Source organism: Theropithecus gelada, chromosome 13 (genome assembly GCF_003255815.1).
Source record: "Theropithecus gelada isolate Dixy chromosome 13, Tgel_1.0, whole genome shotgun sequence".
Taxonomy (NCBI): domain Eukaryota; kingdom Metazoa; phylum Chordata; class Mammalia; order Primates; family Cercopithecidae; genus Theropithecus; species Theropithecus gelada.
Window position 1 is genome coordinate 68,421,737 of NC_037681.1, and position 21,162 is coordinate 68,442,898.

General features: G+C 41.9%; 1 protein-coding gene across 1 annotated transcript in view; it reads right to left on the reverse strand.

Annotated features, from left to right (window-relative positions):
* Positions 1-10,094, reverse strand: part of FBXO11 (F-box protein 11) — a 100,978-nt gene extending 90,884 nt beyond the window's left edge. The window contains exon 1 of the mRNA XM_025405878.1: positions 9,196-10,094. Within this exon, the coding sequence (XP_025261663.1) occupies positions 9,196-9,421 (226 nt within the window). The 5' untranslated portion in view covers positions 9,422-10,094. The remainder of the gene's footprint in view (positions 1-9,195) is intronic.
* Between the last annotated feature and the right edge of the window lie 11,068 nt (positions 10,095-21,162).

A 21,162-nucleotide genomic window follows, 5' to 3' on the forward strand; every position in this document is an offset into this window, starting at 1 on the left:
TTCGCTCTTTTACCCAGGCTGGAGTGCAGTGGCACTATCTGGGCTCACTGCAACCCCTGCCTTCCGTTTTCAGCCGATTCTCCTGCCTCAACCTCCCGAGTAGCTGGGATTACAGGTGCCTGCCACCACACCCGGATAATTTTTGTATTTTTAGTAGAGACGGGGTTTTACCATGTTGGCCAGGCTGGTCTCAAACTCCTCACCTCGTGATCCACCCACCTTGGCCTCCCAAAGTGCTGGGATTGCAGGCGTGAGCCACCATGCCCGGCCGTAACTGTATAGTTTTAAATGTATATAGCCATTTATTTTCTAAAAACTACAGACTGTTTCTAATTCAAACAACTGTTGCTAAAGCAAGCGATCCATACATACTCTACTTCTCTCCCTCACAATCCTCAACCCAAAATTAGTCTTTTCAGTACTTTTTAAAAAGTAAAACTTCAAGAGAAAAATTTAAAAGTCAGAAAAAGATCAGGAAAAGAAATAAACATGTAACATTAAGAGATTCTTGCAGGAATCCTCTACTCTCCCCCTGCTCTACCTTCCCCCTCCCCAATACCTTATTTGCCTCTGAAGCATCACTCCTACCGGGAAAGTCTTTCTCCAAATTGTTTCTTTCTTTCTTTTCTTTGAGTCTTAAAACTGTCACCCAGGATGGAGTGTAATGGCTTGATCACAGTTCACTCCAGCCTTGACCTCCCTGGACTCAGGTGATCCTCTCACCTCAACCTCCTGAGTAGCTGGGACTACAGGCATGGGTCACCACCCCCCAGCTAATTTTGTATTTTTTGTAGAGACAGGGTTTCGCCATGTTGCCCAGGCTGGTCTCAAACTCCTGGGCTCAAGCAATCCACCCCACCCAGCCTCCCAAAAAGTGCTAGGATTACAGGTGTGAGCCACCATGCCCAGCCCAATTGTTTGACTTCGCTTGCCCCTTTTACTTGGCCTAAAATACCAAAATTTGACAAATTATCATAATCAGTCGCTTAAAAATGCAAATATCTTTCAGAGAATTATGAAAGTATCAGTCATTCATACACAACTGTGAAGTACTTTAGTGGCTTCTTTTATGTATTGTTGACCTTATATGAAAAAAAGTGAGCGAGTCCATAATTTCCTTTACCATAAAAACACTTTGCTAAAAACACTAGCTTTCAAAATACAATGCCTTACTCCAACTTGTATTTCTTTCAAAAAATCTTTCATCTTTCTTCTTTACTATGATAGAAGTCTGGAAAAACTACTTTTCATTGGTTAAATTTTATTCACTTCTAATTCTCTTTAAAACTTGTTTTTTTCTTTTTTCAAAAAGTTATGATGAATTATATGGGAAGAAACAATAACTAGTGACATACATACCAATGTTGTCCATCTCAAAATATAACAAGGGAATAAAAAATAGTTATATGCTCTTCCTCTTCCCCATCCCCTTTCCTCCTAAGTGTTAGAATCTCATAAAGCCACATGTTCTTATATACAGTATGTTATATACTATGGATGCAAGATAGAGAAATCAATGCTTCGCTATAAAAAAGAATTACTGTATCTAAACCCAAGTAGAGTTGGCAAATCAGCAAAGGCTAAACTGATTCAAGTCAGTTGGTTATACTACGGTACCAAAGACACCAATATCAAAAGTCAAACCCACATAGTGGCCAGTTAATTTCACACCAAAGAAAAACTTCTGGTCAGGTAAGGTGGCTCATGCTTGTAATCCCAACATTTCAGGAGGCTGAGGCGGGCAAATCACTTCACGTCAGGAGTTTGAAACCAGCTTGCCAACATGGTGAAACTCCGTCTCTACTAAAAATGCAAAAATTAGCCAGGCGTGGTGGTGTGCACCTGTAATCCCAGCTAATCCCTCAGGAGGCTGAGGCAGGAGAATCACTTGAACCCAGGAGGCAGAGGCTGCAGTGAGCCAAGATTATACCATTGCACTCCAGTCTGGGTGACAGGGTGAGATTGTGTCTCAAACCAAAAAAAAAAAAAGGAAAAGAAAAGAAAAAGAAAAACTTCCAACAAAGACTTTGCCCCAGCTCAACTCAACCATCTGGAAAAGGAGTGTCGTTCACTAGGGAAAAACAGCAAAAATGAGATTATTACTATTATCAGAAAAATAACTAAAAGTACATATTCTTACTCCATTTCTAGCCTTCAAATAATTTCTAAGCATGAGAAAATAGAAAAGCTCTCTTCACACACAAAAAAGGATGAATGACACCTCTTCTCTCATGAGATGTGAAAGTATTCCTTAATGTTTTTTAAGGTTTAGTCACCATATGGAAGAAAACAATTTTCTCCCCTTTTTGAACATAGCCCCATGATCTTCCATTTGTTAAAAAGAACAAAACATTTAACAACTGGGTTTTTAGAAACTGCGAGAGCAAGCAATTAACATATTGAACTCACACTTGCTTTAACATGCTATCTTAATTGGGGTGTTTAAAAATGTTTTAAATGCAATTAATGCATTCATTTTCAAAGTAAAATAAATATTTTTGCTATCTGCCTTCAACTGAAATAAATCATGTAAAGGAAGTTAGTTGGTTTCATTTCTCTATTTTCTAAGGATTAAGTTTAAGCACGTTTCTTGTGTTCAACAAACATATATAAAAACTCCAAGCTACACATATAAACAAACACACCAAACTACGGTGAGAAAAGAATATTTAGTCCACAAACCAGTCAAAATTGCCACTGAAGTCTAAAACTAATTTAACTCACATTTTTCCCCTCCTGAAATAGTCCAGCCTATAACCATGAGCTAAAACCAGTTAATACCCTTTATTCATAACTTATGAGTAATTCAGGGGAAATCTACCCTTTTTTGTATAATGAGTGATTAATGATCTCATCAACACACTGGAAAAACACGCTGGTCAATCAATACAGTCTCATCTTGAGACAAATCTACATGAGGGGTAAAATTATAATCAGAAGATTACTTGAAAAATGTGAAACCAGGTAAGTGAACAATCTATAGCATCAGACTAGTGTAGCCATCTCCAATAGGACAGATGGAATAGGGTAGGGGACAGATCTGCTTCAAGGGCCAGGTTATTGCATCCCCTGAAAGTTATACAGGCATTCTGCCAAATGTATTTTGGTATTTTCCCTTGTTTACAGAAAGATTAGGTGATACAAATCAATTCTGAAATTCTTTTTTGCTACTTACTATGCATCTTCATTGTTGTATAGCTGAGCCTCTACTTCTTCATTTATTAAAAAATAAAGTAATAAAATCTACCTTATAGAATTAGTATAAGGGTTAAACAAATCAATTTCTCTGAGGTTATAACAAGTCATACAGATTGAATTTTATCTATTGGGTTTAATTTTATATACAGCTGATACAATCCTTTTTTTTTTTTTTATATAAGACCTATCATTTATTAAATACCAATCATGTGCTAGGTACTTCACTAGCTCTCATCCTTACAAATGTTCTATAAGGCAGGTGTTATCCCCACTTGAAAGATTACAAAGTAAGGCTCAGAGAGGTTAACACTACTCACCGAATGTTAAATAGCTAATCAGATGTGTAGTCAGGATTAGAACCCAGATCTAGCTAGCTTTAACTCTGAGCTCTTTACATTAAACTATCTCATTCTTTATAGTGTATCTCCATAATTTTATTTTCAGAAGGTAGCAACTGCAATTTGGGGAATACCTCACCAACAAAGTCACATACTAGAATTCTGTGGAAGATAAGAATGTATTTCAAAGGTCTGATAAATTAGTGAACTGGAAGGTCTACAACAGAATAATATTTCAAAGATAAGTGGGACAAGATAGACACAAAATAAGAGTAACTTTAATATCAGGGATAAATAGGGGGACAGTAAGAGACCACATGTTGAAACAGCTCATTACTGTAGACTGGTTATTTTCAAAGTTAAAACAAATGGCGGTGGAGGAACTTGAGAAAATACTCAAATCAGGGGTTCTCACTAACAGATCAGGAACTACTTGTGGTTCCTTGCCTTACTAGTAGGTCTCCAAGTTGGTTGGTCTTTCCTTGGGTTTCTCAGAATTTCCAGTAAAGGGAGAAAAGCAGGATAAGGAGAGCTCTTAGGCCTGATCAGCATAACTTTAACACTAACAGCAACACTACTCTATTTCTATCCCTCAAGTAAGTTCCAAACTTTGAAAAAATTGGTTGTTTTTACAGCTCCCATACTTCCTGCCCCCAAAAGGTTGAGTGGCACTGTCTCCTCTCATGGGATACATTTGGAAGGGTTAGCCACCAGATGAGAGAGTAGTACCCCACAGTACTTACTTCCTAAAACAGGAAAAATCATGTTCCTTGTCCAGAACTCCTCTATTAAGACTGCAGAGGATCCATGAAGGTAAAACATCACGAGCTAGAACAATGCCACAGAAAGTATAACTAGCATTCCTGACTACAACAGCAAGGAGCGTCCTGGCTGCTCTGCATATTATAAATACATAGCTCATTCCTCATTAGTACAGTACCAAGAAAAAAGTATATATATATCTCCCCACTAGGAATATTTTATGTAATAGTATATGTACTGAATGATTTCAGTTTTTAAAAAACCCTGTAATTCCATTATCATAGGTAAGAAATATGGGATTAGACAGACTAGGTTTTTATTCTACAAGATTAGTTCAGAGTAGAAATGAATAGCAGAATCTATTAATGCATTCATCAAATTTCTTGAACTATAAATATCACAATTAAATTTTCAGCACTTCAAAACAGTCCTGTGACTTTTCCAATAACTAGAAAAAAAATTACATCTATTTTCAAAAACTCCCATGTCAAGATTATTTCTAGAACCCAAATTCATCTTTCATTAAAAGGTAATAAATGAGAAACCAGTAACAGTTATTAGATTCCAGGTAGGAGAATTTAGTAGCTGGAGACAGGTGTACAAAAGGGCCTTTTGAATTTTAAACTATGTGGAAATATTACCTATTCAAAGTAATCAATTGCATTTTATTTACTATTTATTTTTTGAGATGGAGTCTCATTCTATCACCCAGGTTGGAGTGCAGTGGTGCAATCTCAGTTCGAAGTAATTATTATTTTTTTTATTTTATTTTTTCTGAGATGGAGTCTGGCTCAGTCGCCCAGCTCTGTCGCCCAGCTCTGTCGCCCAGGCTGGAGTGCAGTGGCACGATCTCGGCTGTCTGCAAGCTCCGCCTCCCGGGTTCATGCCATTCTCCTGCCTCAGACTCCTGAGTAGCTGGGACTACAGGTGGCCGCCACCACACCTGGCCAATTTTTTGTATTTTTAATAGAGATGGGGTTTCACCGTGTTAGCCAGGATGGTCTCAATCTCCTGACCTTGTGATCTGCCTGCCTCAGCCTCCCAAAGTGCTGGGATTACAGGCGTGAGCCACCGCGCCTGGCCCAAAGTAATTAATTTTAACAACTAAAAATTACTGATGAGAACACATAGCACTTCTGTAGACTTGCAAGCTTTCCCCATACGTCTAAAAATATTACAAAATATTTTTACAAAATTCCTACAATAAAGACAATAAAATTAATCCGAACAGGTTGCAAAAGCCAACTCCTTTTAGAATTTTAAAACAAAACAAATATCAAAAATCCAATCCCACACTACTGTTTCATTTAATCATGGACCATATTACCAAAATGTCACTGGGTGAAATACAATAATTCTTCCTTTTGTGTGTGTGTGTGTGTGTGTGTGTGTGTGTGTGAGAGAGAGAGAATCTCGCACTGTCACCTGGGCTGGAATGCAATGGTGTGATATCTCACTGCAACCTCAGCCTCCCAGGTTCAAGCGATTCTCCTGCCTCAGCCTCCTGAGTAGCTGGGATTACAGGCGTGTGCCACCATGCCCGGCTCATTTTTGTATTTTTAGTAAAGACGAGGTTTCACTATGTTGGCCAGCCTGGTCTTGAATTTCTAACCTCGTGATTCGCCTGCCTCAACCTCCCAAAGTGCTGGGATTACAGGCGGGAGCCACTGCTCCGGGCCTGTAAAACACAATTCTACTAGCTTAATGTGGTACATGAAATCCCAATCTCAGGAATTTAAGAAATTAAAAGAGCTAATGATGAGGCTAGTATTTAGTCTTAGGATAGCTGATCATTTCAGATAATCAGTGAAAACAACATTCCATGAAATATCCAGGCCAATATTTCCTTACATGGGGTGTAAGAAATGCTCCCCCATGGAAAGCTTTGAAAAATCCTAAGATTTTCATCTATAGGGTCTAGTTTTTTTCTTCTTCAAACACTGGCCATTATAGATAAGACAAAGCGTATAGACACACACATACATAATGTATGCACAAACACATATATACACAAATATACACACACACACACATATACACACGTGTGTTATGTAAATATATTTAAAAGCAGTGTCAAGGAAGTTTTTATACCAATTAACCTGTGGGCAAAGCAGCAGCTAAAGACCACTCTGACAGACTTTTTGCCTGAAAACATATTATACTGTAACTATTTTATTACCACTAAAGAACCTAAGATGCATCTTTATATAAAACAAAATGATTTTATATACAGTCTGAACTAGTTTGTCTTAAAACAGTGAGTCTCACTTTGATTCCCTATCTGGAAAGTTGTCTGATCCACTATTAAGTAACTCTATCCAAGATCCTAAAGCAAACGTTACATATCCATTAAGAGTCAGTAAAAGGTAAAAAAATAATAATAACAAAAATACCACACATACACTCTTAGCTTTAGTTCTTTAATTATCTTGTAATAATTAAACCCGCATATTCTTAAACTACCAACAACAAAATTCCTCCTTTCTTTCCAAACTACAAAGTGACACTTTGCCTACTCCATAAAACTTTCGAAATAGAGTATTCTTAGCTAACTTCTCTTCATTATATGAATCGGACATTTAAAAAAATGTAATTAAAATGTCAGTTTTTCAAAGAATAACATATTTTTACATGTGGCTGGCAACATCTTTATTATTTTAGTTTACGAATGCAACTTAATGTATTCATTTTAAGGCTATTTATGTGCCCTCTTTAAGACTCATACTATTTTCCCTAAAGTTCTTTTCCCCTCTGTGCCAACACAGAATCTCCAGAACGGTTTCTACTAGCTGCAGAGAAGCAACAATTCTACAGTGAATTTCATTTACCATTTGGTTGGGTACATACTGAAATTTGGATTCATGAATATTTTTGACAGTTTATGGACATCAGTGAGAAGAAAACTGACACTCTGGCATGTGACCGCCGACAACCAAGTCACTTTACTTCAAATAGAAATGGAAATAGACCTCAGTAGCTAATAATTTTGAACATATGAATAAAAGCGTTCAAAAGAAAATTACATCAACTAAGTTCGAAATTACACACAAATCTTGAAATGAAAATTCACAGTAAACATTTTAAAATACACAATGGGACTAAAATAAGTTTGCCTGACACGTTTTGATCCAATGCTAATATTATTAACCGCATCTTGAAAAAGCTTACTGTAGCAATAGAATCCTTAATATTAAATGCTAGAATTTCAAACGAGTGTCACTATTTTCTCAAAAATATTTGTCAACTGTACCACATATAGCGCCAATTCTGGAAGAAGACGAACATGATTTGAATGGAACATCAGAAACACACTGATATACATACGTGAAGGGAAATAACGAGACTACAGATTTTTAAAATTTACCCCCAAAATGATAAATGTATCAAAGAAACAAAACACATTTGCCAATTATGTTGCACAAGATCTCTGTCTTGAAACATCACATTCTTTCAAGCAACATATAGCAAACTGTTTTCTCTAAGACTATCTTTAACACTGACTGGTGAGAAAGCCTTTTAAACTATTTTCCGATTAACATCTCCCTCCTCAATTTGTTAAATATTTTGATCAAGTACAACAATGAAACCGTTTTTAAGGAAATAATGTCTAACTTAAAAAAACATTTAATCTCAATCTCTTTAATCAATGGAGGTGTGACAACCAACGCATGTAAAATTAACCTTAATCCACCAACTAAAACACGCAAAATGTCTCCTAACAATTCTCCTCCTTAAAACAACAACCGTACACATAAATACGGTTCTGACCTCCACCACTACTGCGAACAGCTAATTAATAAAGAGAATGGTTGTTTGGAGACCAAGGTGCAACACCCCACCTCATAAACCTCCCAAAATAACCATATCATCCAAGAAGAACTGAACATTATTTTTGCCAAAGCAGGATTTCAATACCGGGGAGCCTCAGCCCTCAGACAATGGTGGTTACCAGACAGTGCTGCACAGTTGGGTCCAAATGACACATTTCACTAGGCCTTGGACACAACACACACACATGCGCGCGCGCGCGCACACACACACACGCACACACACAATATCCCAAGGGGCCAGTTCTAAGGAAGGGGCGTTCAAACCCCACTAGGAGACGGAGAAGCAGCACCGCGGCATGGGGGGTCGCTAGGGGAGGACAGGCAAGGGGGTGTCGATAGAGCGGAAGGGTAACTGCACTGCACACGAGGGAGGGGGCTGGAAATGGCCGATGGATTCTGTATTTATTTATTTAAAGGTCTTGATTTAACGGGTCCTTCCCAGGGGTTCTGTAACTAAAGGCAAACTGCGCAGCAAACATTGTGGGCTTGGGAGAGGAGTCGCTGCTCCCCCTACCCCGTGACCAGGGACGGGGGGGCGGGGGAAACAAGTTCCCCGGCCAACACCACAGACCACCCCATTCCCCTCTCCCGCTCCTCCCCAGGAAGGGGTAGGCTAACACAGAAAAATGGGGGAAAACAAGTTCCCCAGCCAACCCCACCGCCCGATTGCTCCCAGTTGCTCCCCCCAACCTACCATTAGAAAGAGACAGACTAAACCATGGAAGGCAGCAGAAAAGGGAGAAATCACGCCGCTCGCCTTCCCCCCCGGCCAACAGACTTCCGCGGGGTCCGTGAGCGAGCCGAGAAGCCAAAGGGATGGGTGGGGGTGGAGGGTGCCGAGCCCCCGAAACCAAACAAAGCGCGGCCTGAGCGAGAGCCCGGGCGAGTAGGGAAGCCGCGGCTTTTCCTGCCGGCCCGGCCCCGGCTGACACTGCAGCACCGGGGGACCCGCCTCCGCTCAGCTTGGGTCTCCCACCCCTAGGGCGCGCAGGCCGCCCCCGCCCGCCCCTGCCTCCCTTCCCGCGGTGCCCCGGCCGGCTGGCGGCTGGGAGGGAGCCCGGCCTTACCCCGCTCGCCGACGTTGTTCCGCTCCTGAGGCAGCGGCGGAGGCGGCGGTGGCGGCGGCGGAGGCTGCTGCTGCTGCTGTGGCGGCGGCGGAGGCTGCTGCTGGGGCGGCTGCTGCTGGGGTGGCTGCGGCGGCGGCTGCTGCGGGGGCTGCTGCTGCTGTTGTTGCACCGGGCGCGGCCGCGACACTCGCCTGGGTCTCCGGTTGGCGGCTCGGACGGAGTTCATTTGCCGGGCTGAGGTGGCGGCGTTGGCGGAGGGACACACACACGCACACGCACAGCGAGCTTCGGGGCAGGAGAAGGGGGTGGGGAGAGTGGGAGAGGGAGGAGGAAGGAGAAGGGGCGAGGGGAAGGGGAGACGCTGAGGGCGGAGGGGGCGAGCGGGACCCCGAGTCCGGAGAAAGGCCCGGGTACACAGACGGAGACCGAGGGAGGCCGGCCGGGCGGGCCTGACGCACGGGGAAGGCCGAGGCCGCCGGGCGGGGCGGCCGCGAGGGACGAAGGCAGAAAGACGGGCAGAGCGAGAGAAAGAAAGAAAGGGCGTCCGCCGCTTGGGGATCCCGAGGCGAAGCGCGGCGGCGGCGGCGGCTGAGGAGACAGATCCCGGTCCCGCCGACCCGCGAGCGGCGTCTCCGGCAGCGGGGGGAGTGGGCGGGCGGGTGAGGAAGGGAGAAGAAGAGAGGGAGAGAAGGGAGGGAGGGAGCAGGGGGCGCCCGGCTCTTTTTTTTTCCCTCTTCCTCCCCCCCACACCCCCTGAAAGAGATTTCTGTGAGGAATTTTTCTCTTTCTTCGGCCTCTTCTCTCTCCTCCCCCCCTTCTCTCCTCGGCGAAGGGGAAATGAGTGTGAAGGGAGGAGATAGGGGGAAAAAGAGGCGTCGTCGTTCCTCCTCCTTAAAGGAACCTTTTCTCCTCCTCCTCCTCAGCCCTGTCGCCGCTGCTTCTGCTGCTGCTCCGTGGCAGGAGGAGCCATTGACACCGCCGGAGCCTCCACTCGCCCAGTGGGTCCCTCCCCGCCGCGGGGCTGGCCGGGGGCGCGGGGGAGGGCCGCGAGGCGGCGGGGGGGAGGGGTGAATGGGCGGGGAGAAGAGGGGCGGGGAATCCGTCCAGGCGGCCAATCTAAGGCTCCCTTACAACCTTCCGGCCAATGGGGCCTCCGCTCTTATCGCGAAGTTCCTTCAACGCCCCGTTTCCTCTCTCGGGTTTCCTCCCTCCCCCGCCTAGGAGGGGGAAAGAGGAAAGGGGGAGTGTGGCGGGGCGGGTGATAATGGGAGGTATCAGGGCAAATAATAGAGCAGGGGGTGGGCGAAGAGAGCGCCAGTGCGTAGCGACGATTCTGGGAGAGGAGGTGCTCGGAGGAAAGGGCGGGGGTTGCTGATGTAATGGGGAGAAGTGATTAATCCTCCGGTTCGCCGTTTCAGCTTCCCCCTCTACCCCAGCCTTCACCCAATTTTGTTGAGCTGAAAAAAAAGTGGAACGAGGGAGCCAATCTTTGGTAACTCGGGTTTTCTGTGGTAGGTGGGTTCAAAATCTGAGCTGTAGGGAGCGCTAGAGATTTCGTGCCCTTTAGCGAAGCTGAGGGTATTTGCAAACCCTGGAGATATCCTTCTCCGAGCTTTGGGCTTGGTAACCGAAGTTTGGAGTCGGTGCCTAATCGTAGATCATCTAAACCTTGAAAAAGCTTTGACTTTTGGCCAGTTTGATTTGTTCTCTGAAGAAGTGTATACAATGTGTGGGAAACTAATATGTGAGAGGAGAGAAGTAAATGAGTTGATGTTGTGATTGTTTATGTGATTTACTTTTTAAATTTTTTTTTAGGTCCCACAAACTACAAGGAAAAGAAAAACCCTCAAGAGGAATTACCTTTATACCTGATGCCCCCAACATAATCTCTCTCCAAGGGAAACTTGTTTTTATTCCCTCGCTTCTGTTACGATGACTGAAAATGTACTCTTTCTCGATTCTCCCCCTTCGCTCTTTTGTTTTGCATTTTTTTTGGATGTGGTAAAACTGTCAGTTTATCTGATTCTCTGGTTTTCAGAACTTTGGGCAATGTCTCTGGTTTGAGTGTCATCAGTTGCTGTCTAGGTTTGACATCGATAATTAAGCAACTACAAAGCGTGATAAAGGGAGGAAAGTGTATTTTGGAAGGAGGAAGAGACGCAAAGAGGCGAGCCTGTATCTTGTAGTGTGTTGAGTCCCAGACCTGGTGTGTGACTACAGGCAAAATACTTCACCTTTCTAGATGTCACCCCCCCCCACCTCCCGAGTTTAAATAAGAACTTATTTTAGACTGTTTTCAGTTTTTAAGAATTCTGTGATTTTGAGATGATCTCTCCATAGTCCAGAAAAAATAGAGAAACGTAGATCTATGTTTCTCAAAAAAATATTTTGAGGATGACAGCTGTTACAAAACAGCTGGAGAACTCCAAATTTTTATGGTTGTTAGCTAGGTGCAAATGGGTACAATTTTAGGTTTGTTCAAATAAACATAGGGGAAAAGTAAAAGTACAGGAAAATTACATTATACTATAAGTGTGTCCATCATTTCTGATTTTTCTAGAAATTTCCTTTTTTATTTAACAAGTACTTATTGGCTCCTTCTGTGTGTGCATTAATATGTATGTAAGGTGTTGGAAATACTAATAAAAGGAAAATATTGGGCATAAAGAGTTTGTGTTTTGGTGTGGCAGAGTTGAAAGTTTACTTACAATAATTCAGATGTAAAGAATATGTAGCTTGTTTATTTTCTGTAATTTTAACTTCAAGTGCCCACATCACCTCAATTTTTTAAAAAACATAACTGCTTTCCCCTTTTATTTCGCCAACTCTCCTTTCAATATATGAATGGCGGGGGGCAGGGTTTAGGGTTGTTGTATGTGGTATAAGGGATATCTTTTACATACCCTAGATTTCTTTTTTTTTGTTGTTCGTTTGTTTTTTTTTTGAGACGGAGTCTGGCTCTGTCGCCCAGGCTGGAGTGCAGTGGCCGGATCTGGGCTCACTGCAAGCTCCACCTCCCGGGTTTACGCCATTCTCCTGCCTCAGCCTCCGGAGTAGCTGGGACTACAGGCGCCCACCACCTCGCCCGGCTAGTTTCTTTGTATTTTTTTAGTAGAGACGGGGTTTCACCGTGTTAGCCATGATGGTCTCGATCTCCTGACCTCGTGAACCGCCCGTCTCGACCTCCCAAAGTGCTGGAATTACAGGCTTGAGCCACCGCGCCTGGCCTACCCTAGATTTCTAAGTTAATTGCAACAGTTCTCTGACATATGGCAGTAAAATGCCTTGTTTTAGCAAAATTGGTATATTATGACAATTTCCTGATAGATGGTAGTAAAGTGTCTTGAGAAAGGGAGCACCTTTTTCAAATTCACACAGTAACTGGTAGGGTGGTAGCATCCCTGAGGGATAGGGAGGTTTACAAGGGCATTTAAGCCACTAATGCCAGTCCTTATGTTGTCTTCTGGCATGGAGTGGCTGGTATTGTCTGATGGCAGCCACTGTCATTTATCATTTATTACTGATAAAACTGGTCATTTCTGTACTTTTGAGGCTGATTTCTTTTGCTGAAATCCATACATGAGCCATGTGCCCTATATACTATAACCTCTTTGTACTGACCCCAAGTCTCCACAGGTCCCTTGATCCTTGTGGTTCTCACTGAGACACATGGGTACTTCTAGATTCCCCGAATACCACATGTAGGCCTTGATGAGCCAGGAGCCTGACTTTGGGCTTATTAGTTGTGGAGCCACTGTCCAACAATGTTGCATTTTTCTGCCTATGTTATATTGAACATACTGGCAGGCTGAAAGTAGAACTCCTAGAGGTCTTGGTGTTTCACAGACATGTCCAGGGAAGCAATCCACTATCTCCAACTTTCTTGGATTTCCCTATGTCTCTGCGCATATGTGAACTACATACCTTCAATTCTAGTTTCCACCCTGAGAGGGGATGGAAAGTAAGCACACTGGGTCTGATTACCTCTTCCTTGTACCCTTTTCTTCTTTCCATCATCCCTCAGGGTTTTAAGGAATGGATTTTTCTCCTTCCTGTATGTCAGGAACTTTCCTTATGTAGTGTATCTTCTTCATTTTTGAGATTGGGCATTTCTTCTCCCTTTCTTGGAGCTGTGATGGCCGATGAAGTGCTCAAGAGAGAACCCAGTTTAACAATAATGGAACATCTATTGGGAGATATTAAAAAATCTTATCCTATCCTCACATCACTGGTTTCTACATATGTTTAGTTTATTTCTTGGGATTGAATGTTAAAGTCATCTTTGTGCAAAAGTGTTCAAACTCAACTCAGTTGTGGAACTTGAGAGTTGTTAGGACCGACCTTGGAGATCATTAAATCTCATTTCTGTATTCAATAGACTAGGAAACTAAACTCCAAAGAAGGGAGGTGACAAAACCTTAACTATTTGGTAGCAAAGCCACTGTCTGCCAATGCAGGGCCCTTTCCATTCAGAAGCATTGTAGACAATATTTTGAGTTCTGGTGAGAACCCAAAATATCCTGGAAGGTTTTATCCATAGGCAGATCCACCTATATTAGTAAATAATTCTGTCAACTAGCCTTCATAAAAGGTATATATGTTAGAAAACAGGAGAAAAATTTAAAGGGATTTCTTTTGGGGGTGGGAGCCACCTAGAATTATTTCAGTAATACTTAGCATAATTTCAGAGGACTGAACTCCCTCAGGGTTTGCTCTCTCTTCAAGAACATTTGTGTTTGTTTTTCTCAGCTAATTACTGGTGCTTAAAAGGTTAGTGTACTTAAAATTATTTGTTTATAAAACCTATCACAATAGCAGTGTGGAAAAAATAAGCTCTTTAATCATTTCAATACCTGGCAGGTGATATTTACTGTGATTCTTAAATTACAATTTTACCATTTCAAAGATTCAGCTTTCCTTTCCTCTGTCATTCTATCATCTAGTCCCAAGCCATCAGCACTTAGTCAGTTACATAAGACACCTCAAAGCTGCTCACTCCTTTTATGTCATTTAATAAATTAGTTTGATCTGAATATGGTTTCCCTGCAGGAATAACCAGCTCTGTTTAAAATATTCTTGTTAGAGTATGAATGACTTATCTCACTAAGCTGCAAAAATTTATTCTTCAGTACATGCCCAGATAATTTTTTATCAGTTAGGTAGTGAAAATTAACTCGGAACTAAGGATTTAAATTTAATGTATATGTGGGAAAACCTGGTAAGCACACAATCCAATGAACTCAGAAGTTATCTTTAAAGAATTATAGAATCTAACTTTAATACCTTTCCCTGTGAAATAATACAGACAGAGCACTATTAAAAGAAATTAATTATGTTCAAGTTTTAGGATGGACTGTGATAGACAGTGGTAAATCTTTATTTTTGGTTTTTAAGAGCAGAACCAATTTCTAAGTGTTGAGAGAAGAGTAGGCCAAAACAATAAAAGCATGTTATATTAGGGAAGGACTGGTAGGTGATAGAAGTTTGGGCAGATGTGAAAGTGGAAAACCAACAGGGAGCTTTGCTACTTACCTTGGGCGAATTCCTTAACCTATCTGTGCTTATTTCTGCATCTGTAAAACAGAGGTGATAATAGTCCTCATTTTGTGGGATTGCTGTGAGGATCAAGCAAATTAATACCTATAAAGTGCTTAGAACAGTGTTTGGTGCATAGTCAGGACTCAGTAAACTGCTGGCCATTATTGTTACTGTTGGTGGTGGTGGTGTTATTTCAGGCTTTGATGATTTTTTTTTTTTTTAAACAAAGTCTCACTGTGTTACCCAGGCCGGAGTGCAGTGGCGCGATCTTGGCTCACTGCAATCTCCCAAGTCTTAATGAATTTTTAGATTACATGGACATTGTATGTGGGAAAGCAGATATGCTTTTTTTGTTTTTTGAAAGGGAGTCTTGCTGTGTCACCCAGGCTGTAGTGCAGTCGTGCGATTTCAGCTCACTGCAGCCACTACCTCCGGGTTCAAGTGATACTCCTGCCTCAGCCTCCTGAGTAGTCAGGAATACAGGCGCATGCCACCATACCCGGCTAATTTTTAAATTTAATTATTTTTTTTGAGACCGAGTCTCACTCTGTCACCCAGGCTGCAGTGCAGTGACACGATCTTGGCTCACTGCAACCTCTGCCTCCTGAGTAGCTGGGATTACAGGTGCGTGCCACCACATCCAGTTAATTTTTGTATTTTTATTAGTGACAGGATTTCCCCATGTTGGCCAGGCTGGTCTCAAACTCCTGGTCTCAAGTGATCCACCCACGTCAGCCTCCCAAAGTGCTGGGGTTACAGGAGTGAGCCACCATGCCTGGTCAGGTATGCTTTTGTTATAAGAAAAAACGACTAGAAAATGAACAGCATTAGAAAAACTTAAAAAAAACAGAAGAAAGACACCACCAAAGGAAAGAGGCAGAACAACAATAGGTAGTGATTAGACATGGGTTGAAACCGATGGGAGGAGACCTCTTGTGCAGGATTTCTCCACTCAGTATTTTAGCTGAGGATCTTGTGGTAGATGCAGATTTTTTTTTTGTTTGTTTTAATGGGAGATTCTCAAGAATCTATGGAGTAGGTAAGAAAACAAATGCATAGGCCTGGGGGAAAAAAGACAAAAAGGCAACAGTTGAAAGTTACCTGTGCTAGATGAATAACTGGATTCACTTAAGTAGCAGGTTAAAATTTAAAAACTCATCTGGGCCTCCTTGAAAGGAGTAGTGAATGATAGAGAGAAATGGAACAGGAGTCAGCAGTAGAGAAAGAAATGACAGAAAGTAATGCACGAGGCAGCACAAGTAACTCAAGGGCTGGAGAATCTGAAAGCTAAAGGAAGTGGGACTTTACGGGGACAGCACATGTCAGAGGAAACATTAGACCCCACTATGATCCTGACTCAAAAGGGAAATGGAAATAGAAATATTCAAAACATGGAAAGGATACTGAGAAAAACAGGAAGACTTGGATAAGTTACAGACATTGGAGATGCTACCACTGAAAACTTCCTCAAATCTCTTTGTAACTAACTAGGCCCTACTCCCATCCTTGAATAAACCTCTGGCAAGGGTGAGGGGGATCATTCTTAGACCAATCTGACTTGCTCTTGTAGCTTCAGATGGGGTGAACTTGATGGAGGGGATATAGGTCCCTAGAAAAAAATGGGGCTTTTGGGGAAAGGATGAACATGTTTTATAGGAAGTCAGCTATGTCCTTATTGAAAACATAGTGTCACAATTAACCTCTTGATGAGAAATTTATCCCAACTAACTTTAAATTCACATGTAGCAGTTAGAAAATGGACATGTTCTAAAAGGCATCCTGGCAATAAGGAAAACGAGAAGATGTTCTCTCTTTATTTTTGCTTCCTCTACATTATTCTTCTTACCCAAGAGAACACTAAGCCTACTGAAGTCTTTGATAGGCCACAGCAACAAGGGTTTAAATACTGGGTTCTAGGAACATCATTTTGTTTGTACAATGCTGTTACTACAGGAGTCACATCTGCTTCTACATTTTTGAGACATGAGACATGTGGGCGGATTACTTCAATTTTGAAGGTACTAAAGGTGCTACACCCATTGTAATGGAAGAAGATGCAGTGGCTGCTAAAGGACTCTGAACCCCAAGGCCTTTGAGGGAGAGCCCTCTGACAGGTACTGAAAAGATCAGAAAAATAGAGAGAAGAGTATCTTGAGCTTTTAAGGTCTTTGGAGTTCAGTTGACAATAGGAAGAGGAATTCATTTTGGACTTGAATTTCCCTGGGAATTTAATAATGGGGAGGGCTTCACATTGTTCCATTTTCAGCCACTCTGTTGTTTTATTTGGACTTTCAAAAGTAATCTCTGTTGACCAATTTTGGACAATATGATGACATAATTTCTGATGGAAAATAGACTGGGGAGTGAATATTTGGCCTAGGATGCAGTATGGTCTTGAAGTTAAGTTGATTAATGACCTATCCTGACCCATAAGAAAATCTTGGGAAGAACAGCTTAACTGTGCATCTCATTGGTCCCAGGAAGTTACAGTGGAGCATTGGTAATAACTGAGGGAACTGCTAATCTCTCCTAGTTGGACAGACTTAGTTGAACAAGGTTTGATTATTTAGTGCATTTGTTAAAGAGAGAATAAGAGGGCCTGGAGAGTGGGGGGCTGGTGGGTATTCAGCTTTTCTCCCTGCAGTTCTGCCAGAGCTCATAAAGAAGGAAACCCCCACCTAGGCTTCTGCCCCTCTATCTACCCTCTTATTAAATCCTCCACATGGAAGAAGTGACTAGTCTGGTCAGAGACACTGGGGACAGTTCACTAGAGAAAGGGATCATGACATTGAAAGGCACTCACTTTCATCTCCGACAGGCCCTAATGCCTGCTGTTTCATCTCATACTCCTAGGAGCAGCAGGCTGTTTTGCACATTCCCCGCCTTGTACTAGGTAAATAAAGAGGCCATGGGGGTAACAGGGGAAGAGGCAGATGGGTCACCTCTAATGAGAAGGTTCAGTCTTCCTCCTCTCCCCTTTCTCTTCCCAACTCCAGGGGTCTGGCAGGCCAACCTCATCCCGATACCTGGTCAGGTAGGTGGACTTGTGCTCAGCTCTTGATACCTCTCTACTTGAGTCTTGTTCTTATCTTATCCTCACTCTCACTCTGAGTTCTGGCACACTCGAAGGGGTCTGAAGATTTTGTTTTGGAGTTGGAAAAGTAAGAGGCCTCACGTAGGCTTTCTAGCCTCTACCCAGCTATGAACCAAGCTTCACTTTAAATTTGGTCGTCTGACTGCTTACTAATAAAATGGTACTGGAGTTCTCTCACTGGGGTATAGATACAGGTGTGCATGCTCCCTCAAGAAAGCTGGTTAGAAAAAGAAGTGGTGGTAGGATTTGTGTTTGGAATTCTACCCAAAACTGTAACACTATTTTGGGGGACAGTTGGTGGTTTTCTACATTTTAAAGCTAGAACATGTCTCCATGAGATTGTCTGGCTCAGAAATTCCCGAAAGAAAAATGAAGAAAGAATAAGTACTTTGGAAAAGTTAGAACTGTTTTTATGGCATAAAAACTAGAGGAAAAAAAGAACTTGTAAATTGATTTTGAGCAAGATTTTGAAAGTATAATTTACCGCTCTGCTTGGTGAGTGAGTAACTATTGCTATTCGAGTGATCAGTGATGGGACAAATGTTAAATGAAAGGTAATTCCAAATAAGTGGAAATATTGTGATATTCAGTGCATATAATAAATTCTTTATTTTGACCATAAAGAGCTATACATTTTATATTAATAGAAAATGAATTTCTCTCTGCCCTCAGCTATTTAAAGAATATTGGTTTGAAGGAGTGCCAGATCACTTCTTTTCCCAACACTCCTGCATGACTTGAGTCAGTCCATTCTCAACTTCTCTTTTATCCTGTTGCTTAGTTTGGGCTACCTGCTGTGCGGCATGGCCCAGTCCTCATCTCCCATGGCTGCTAACAAGATAGGCTACTGCAAGGAGTGGTGGTCATGGAGAGGAAGGAAAGGGTGAAAACTGAAAAGATAAGGAGAAAAAAAATTAAGATTTCTATGTTTTGTTTTCCAGAAAAACTATATTACTGAAGAGACTATTTACACATATGATGGACATTCACTCCCCAAATGCTGCTCTAGAGGAAGAAGGCTGATTAGCCACATACATGTGACAACCATGTCAAATGGCATCAGCTCCATAGGGTTCTTTTTTTTTTTTTTTTTTTTTTTTTGAGACAGAGTTTTGCTCTTGTTTCCCAGCCTGGAGTGCGGTGGCACGATCTTGGCTCACCGCAACCTCCGCCTCCTGGGTTCAAGTGATTCTCCTGCCTCAGCCTCCTGAGTAGCTGGGATTACAGGCATGCACTACCATGGCTGGCTAATTTTGTATTTTTAGTAGAGATGCGGTTTCTCCACGTTGGTCAGTTTAGTCTTGAACTCTCAACCTCAGGTGATCTGCCCACCTCAGCCTCCCATAATGCTGGGATTACAGGCATGAGCCACCATGCCCAGCAGCTCCATAGGATTCTTGTCTCTGTCTCCTAGCTATTCAGTGGGCAGTGAGTGAATCATTAAGGTAAGTACCTATATTTGTATATAAAATAATTTTTGAGAAAATATTAGTAGTTTTTGTACACAGCTGGAGAAGAGGCCTTGGTATACAGTTCTAGGTTTGGGGGTATGAAAACATCAAGGTGTCTTACCCAATCCATTCTCATAACTTCCCCTCCCCCATTTCAAGACAGCCTCTGACACTGTAGAAATTTACACTTACGGAAAGTGAAAATTAGGGAACTGATCTTTTTGTCTAAGTAAAACGCTTTAAGCTGTTACTTACCCAGAATCACAAATGAAAGGAGTCAGACTTTTGAAAACAAACAGATCAACAGATTAAACACCTTCTAGAGAGTTATAATAACTTTAGTTACAAAGTAAATAATTATGAGATACTCATCAAAGATGGATAGCTTTTAGCCCAGAAGCTTGTGATTTGGGGTGGGTAGGGGGACAGTGAGGGAGGTGGGGAAACTCTATTTGGATCCATCTTGTCCTAACAAGAAGGAAATGGAGCTCTCTAGTGATTACAGACCACATTTAAAGGGCCAGGCCCCACCATAGGATGTGTCTCCCTCTTGATACAGATCAACTTTATTAAGTGACTTATTTTAATGAATGCTTAACATAAAATTGAGGGTGTTTTTGTTTTAAAATATAGTTTGTTATTAGACTTCAGGTCAGGATCCTTTGGGGAAGTAAGCAGGCAGGGCAACAATTGTTCACTTACAAACCAGAGTAGGGTGAACAAGTACAACCAGATATTCTTGAAGCTGCCACTGATGAGGCCCCTTTCTAACTACTTCATGAACCTAAATGGTTTCCCTTCTCGCCTGACTCCAGCCTCTCGTGTCCTACCTTTGATGACTTGGATTCTGATCACTTTTTATTCCTTACCTTGTTTCCTATTTGCTGTATCTGCTCCTCCCAAGATCCTAATCTCTATATTGTGGACCCTGAGCTGGTAACTTGATCAAGATTTCCTGTTTCCTTGCTTGATAATTTAATTTGGCACTAGAATGAAGCAGAAAAACATGGGCTTTGCAGGCAGACTTGGGTTTAAATCAGACTATACTACTAACTGGTGGTCTGACTTGGGTAATGCACTTCTCTGAGGAAGTTCCTTTTTAGTAAAGTGAGGATAATTATACCTGCCTCAAAATATGACTGTGATTGGAAATAGTAGTGATGGTTCTACAACATTGTGAATGTATTTAATGCCACAGAATTGTACACTTAAAAATTATTACAATGGAAAATTTCATGTTATGTGTATTTTGCCACAATTGGGGCCTGATAGCTCATGCCTGTAATCCTAGCTCTTTAGGAGGCTGAGGTGGGAGGATCACTTGAGCCTGGGAGTTCAAGGCTGCAGTGAATTGAGATTGTGCCACTGCACTCTCCAGTCTGGGCAACAGAGCAAGACCTTGACAGAAAAAAAAAAAAAAAAAGCCAAAATACCAAAATGGTTGTGAGAATTACTCTTTGTAGAACACTCATTACAATGCCTAGCACATAGTAGGCTCTCAACAAATAGTAACTATATAGCATAAGATATTTTATATTACAAGTAACAGAAAAAGTAGAACTTAAACTGGCTTAAACGATAAGAGAATATGTTCGTTCATAAAATTGAAAAGTCAAGAGGTAGGGTACACTTTGGTGTTAGTTTATGTTACTAAGAATTCAGATTCTTTAAGTCTTACATCGCTAAAGACTCGGCCATATCACTAAGGACTCAATTTCTTTCCATCTCTACTTTGCCTTCTGTAGCAACAGCTTTATTCTAAAGCCAGCAATCCTCATGATTACAAGATGGCTGCCAACAGCTCCATAGAAGTGCACGTTCCCTTGTCCATACCTAGAGAGAATAACTTGGTCCCAAAAGTATCCTGACATTTACTTGATTAAA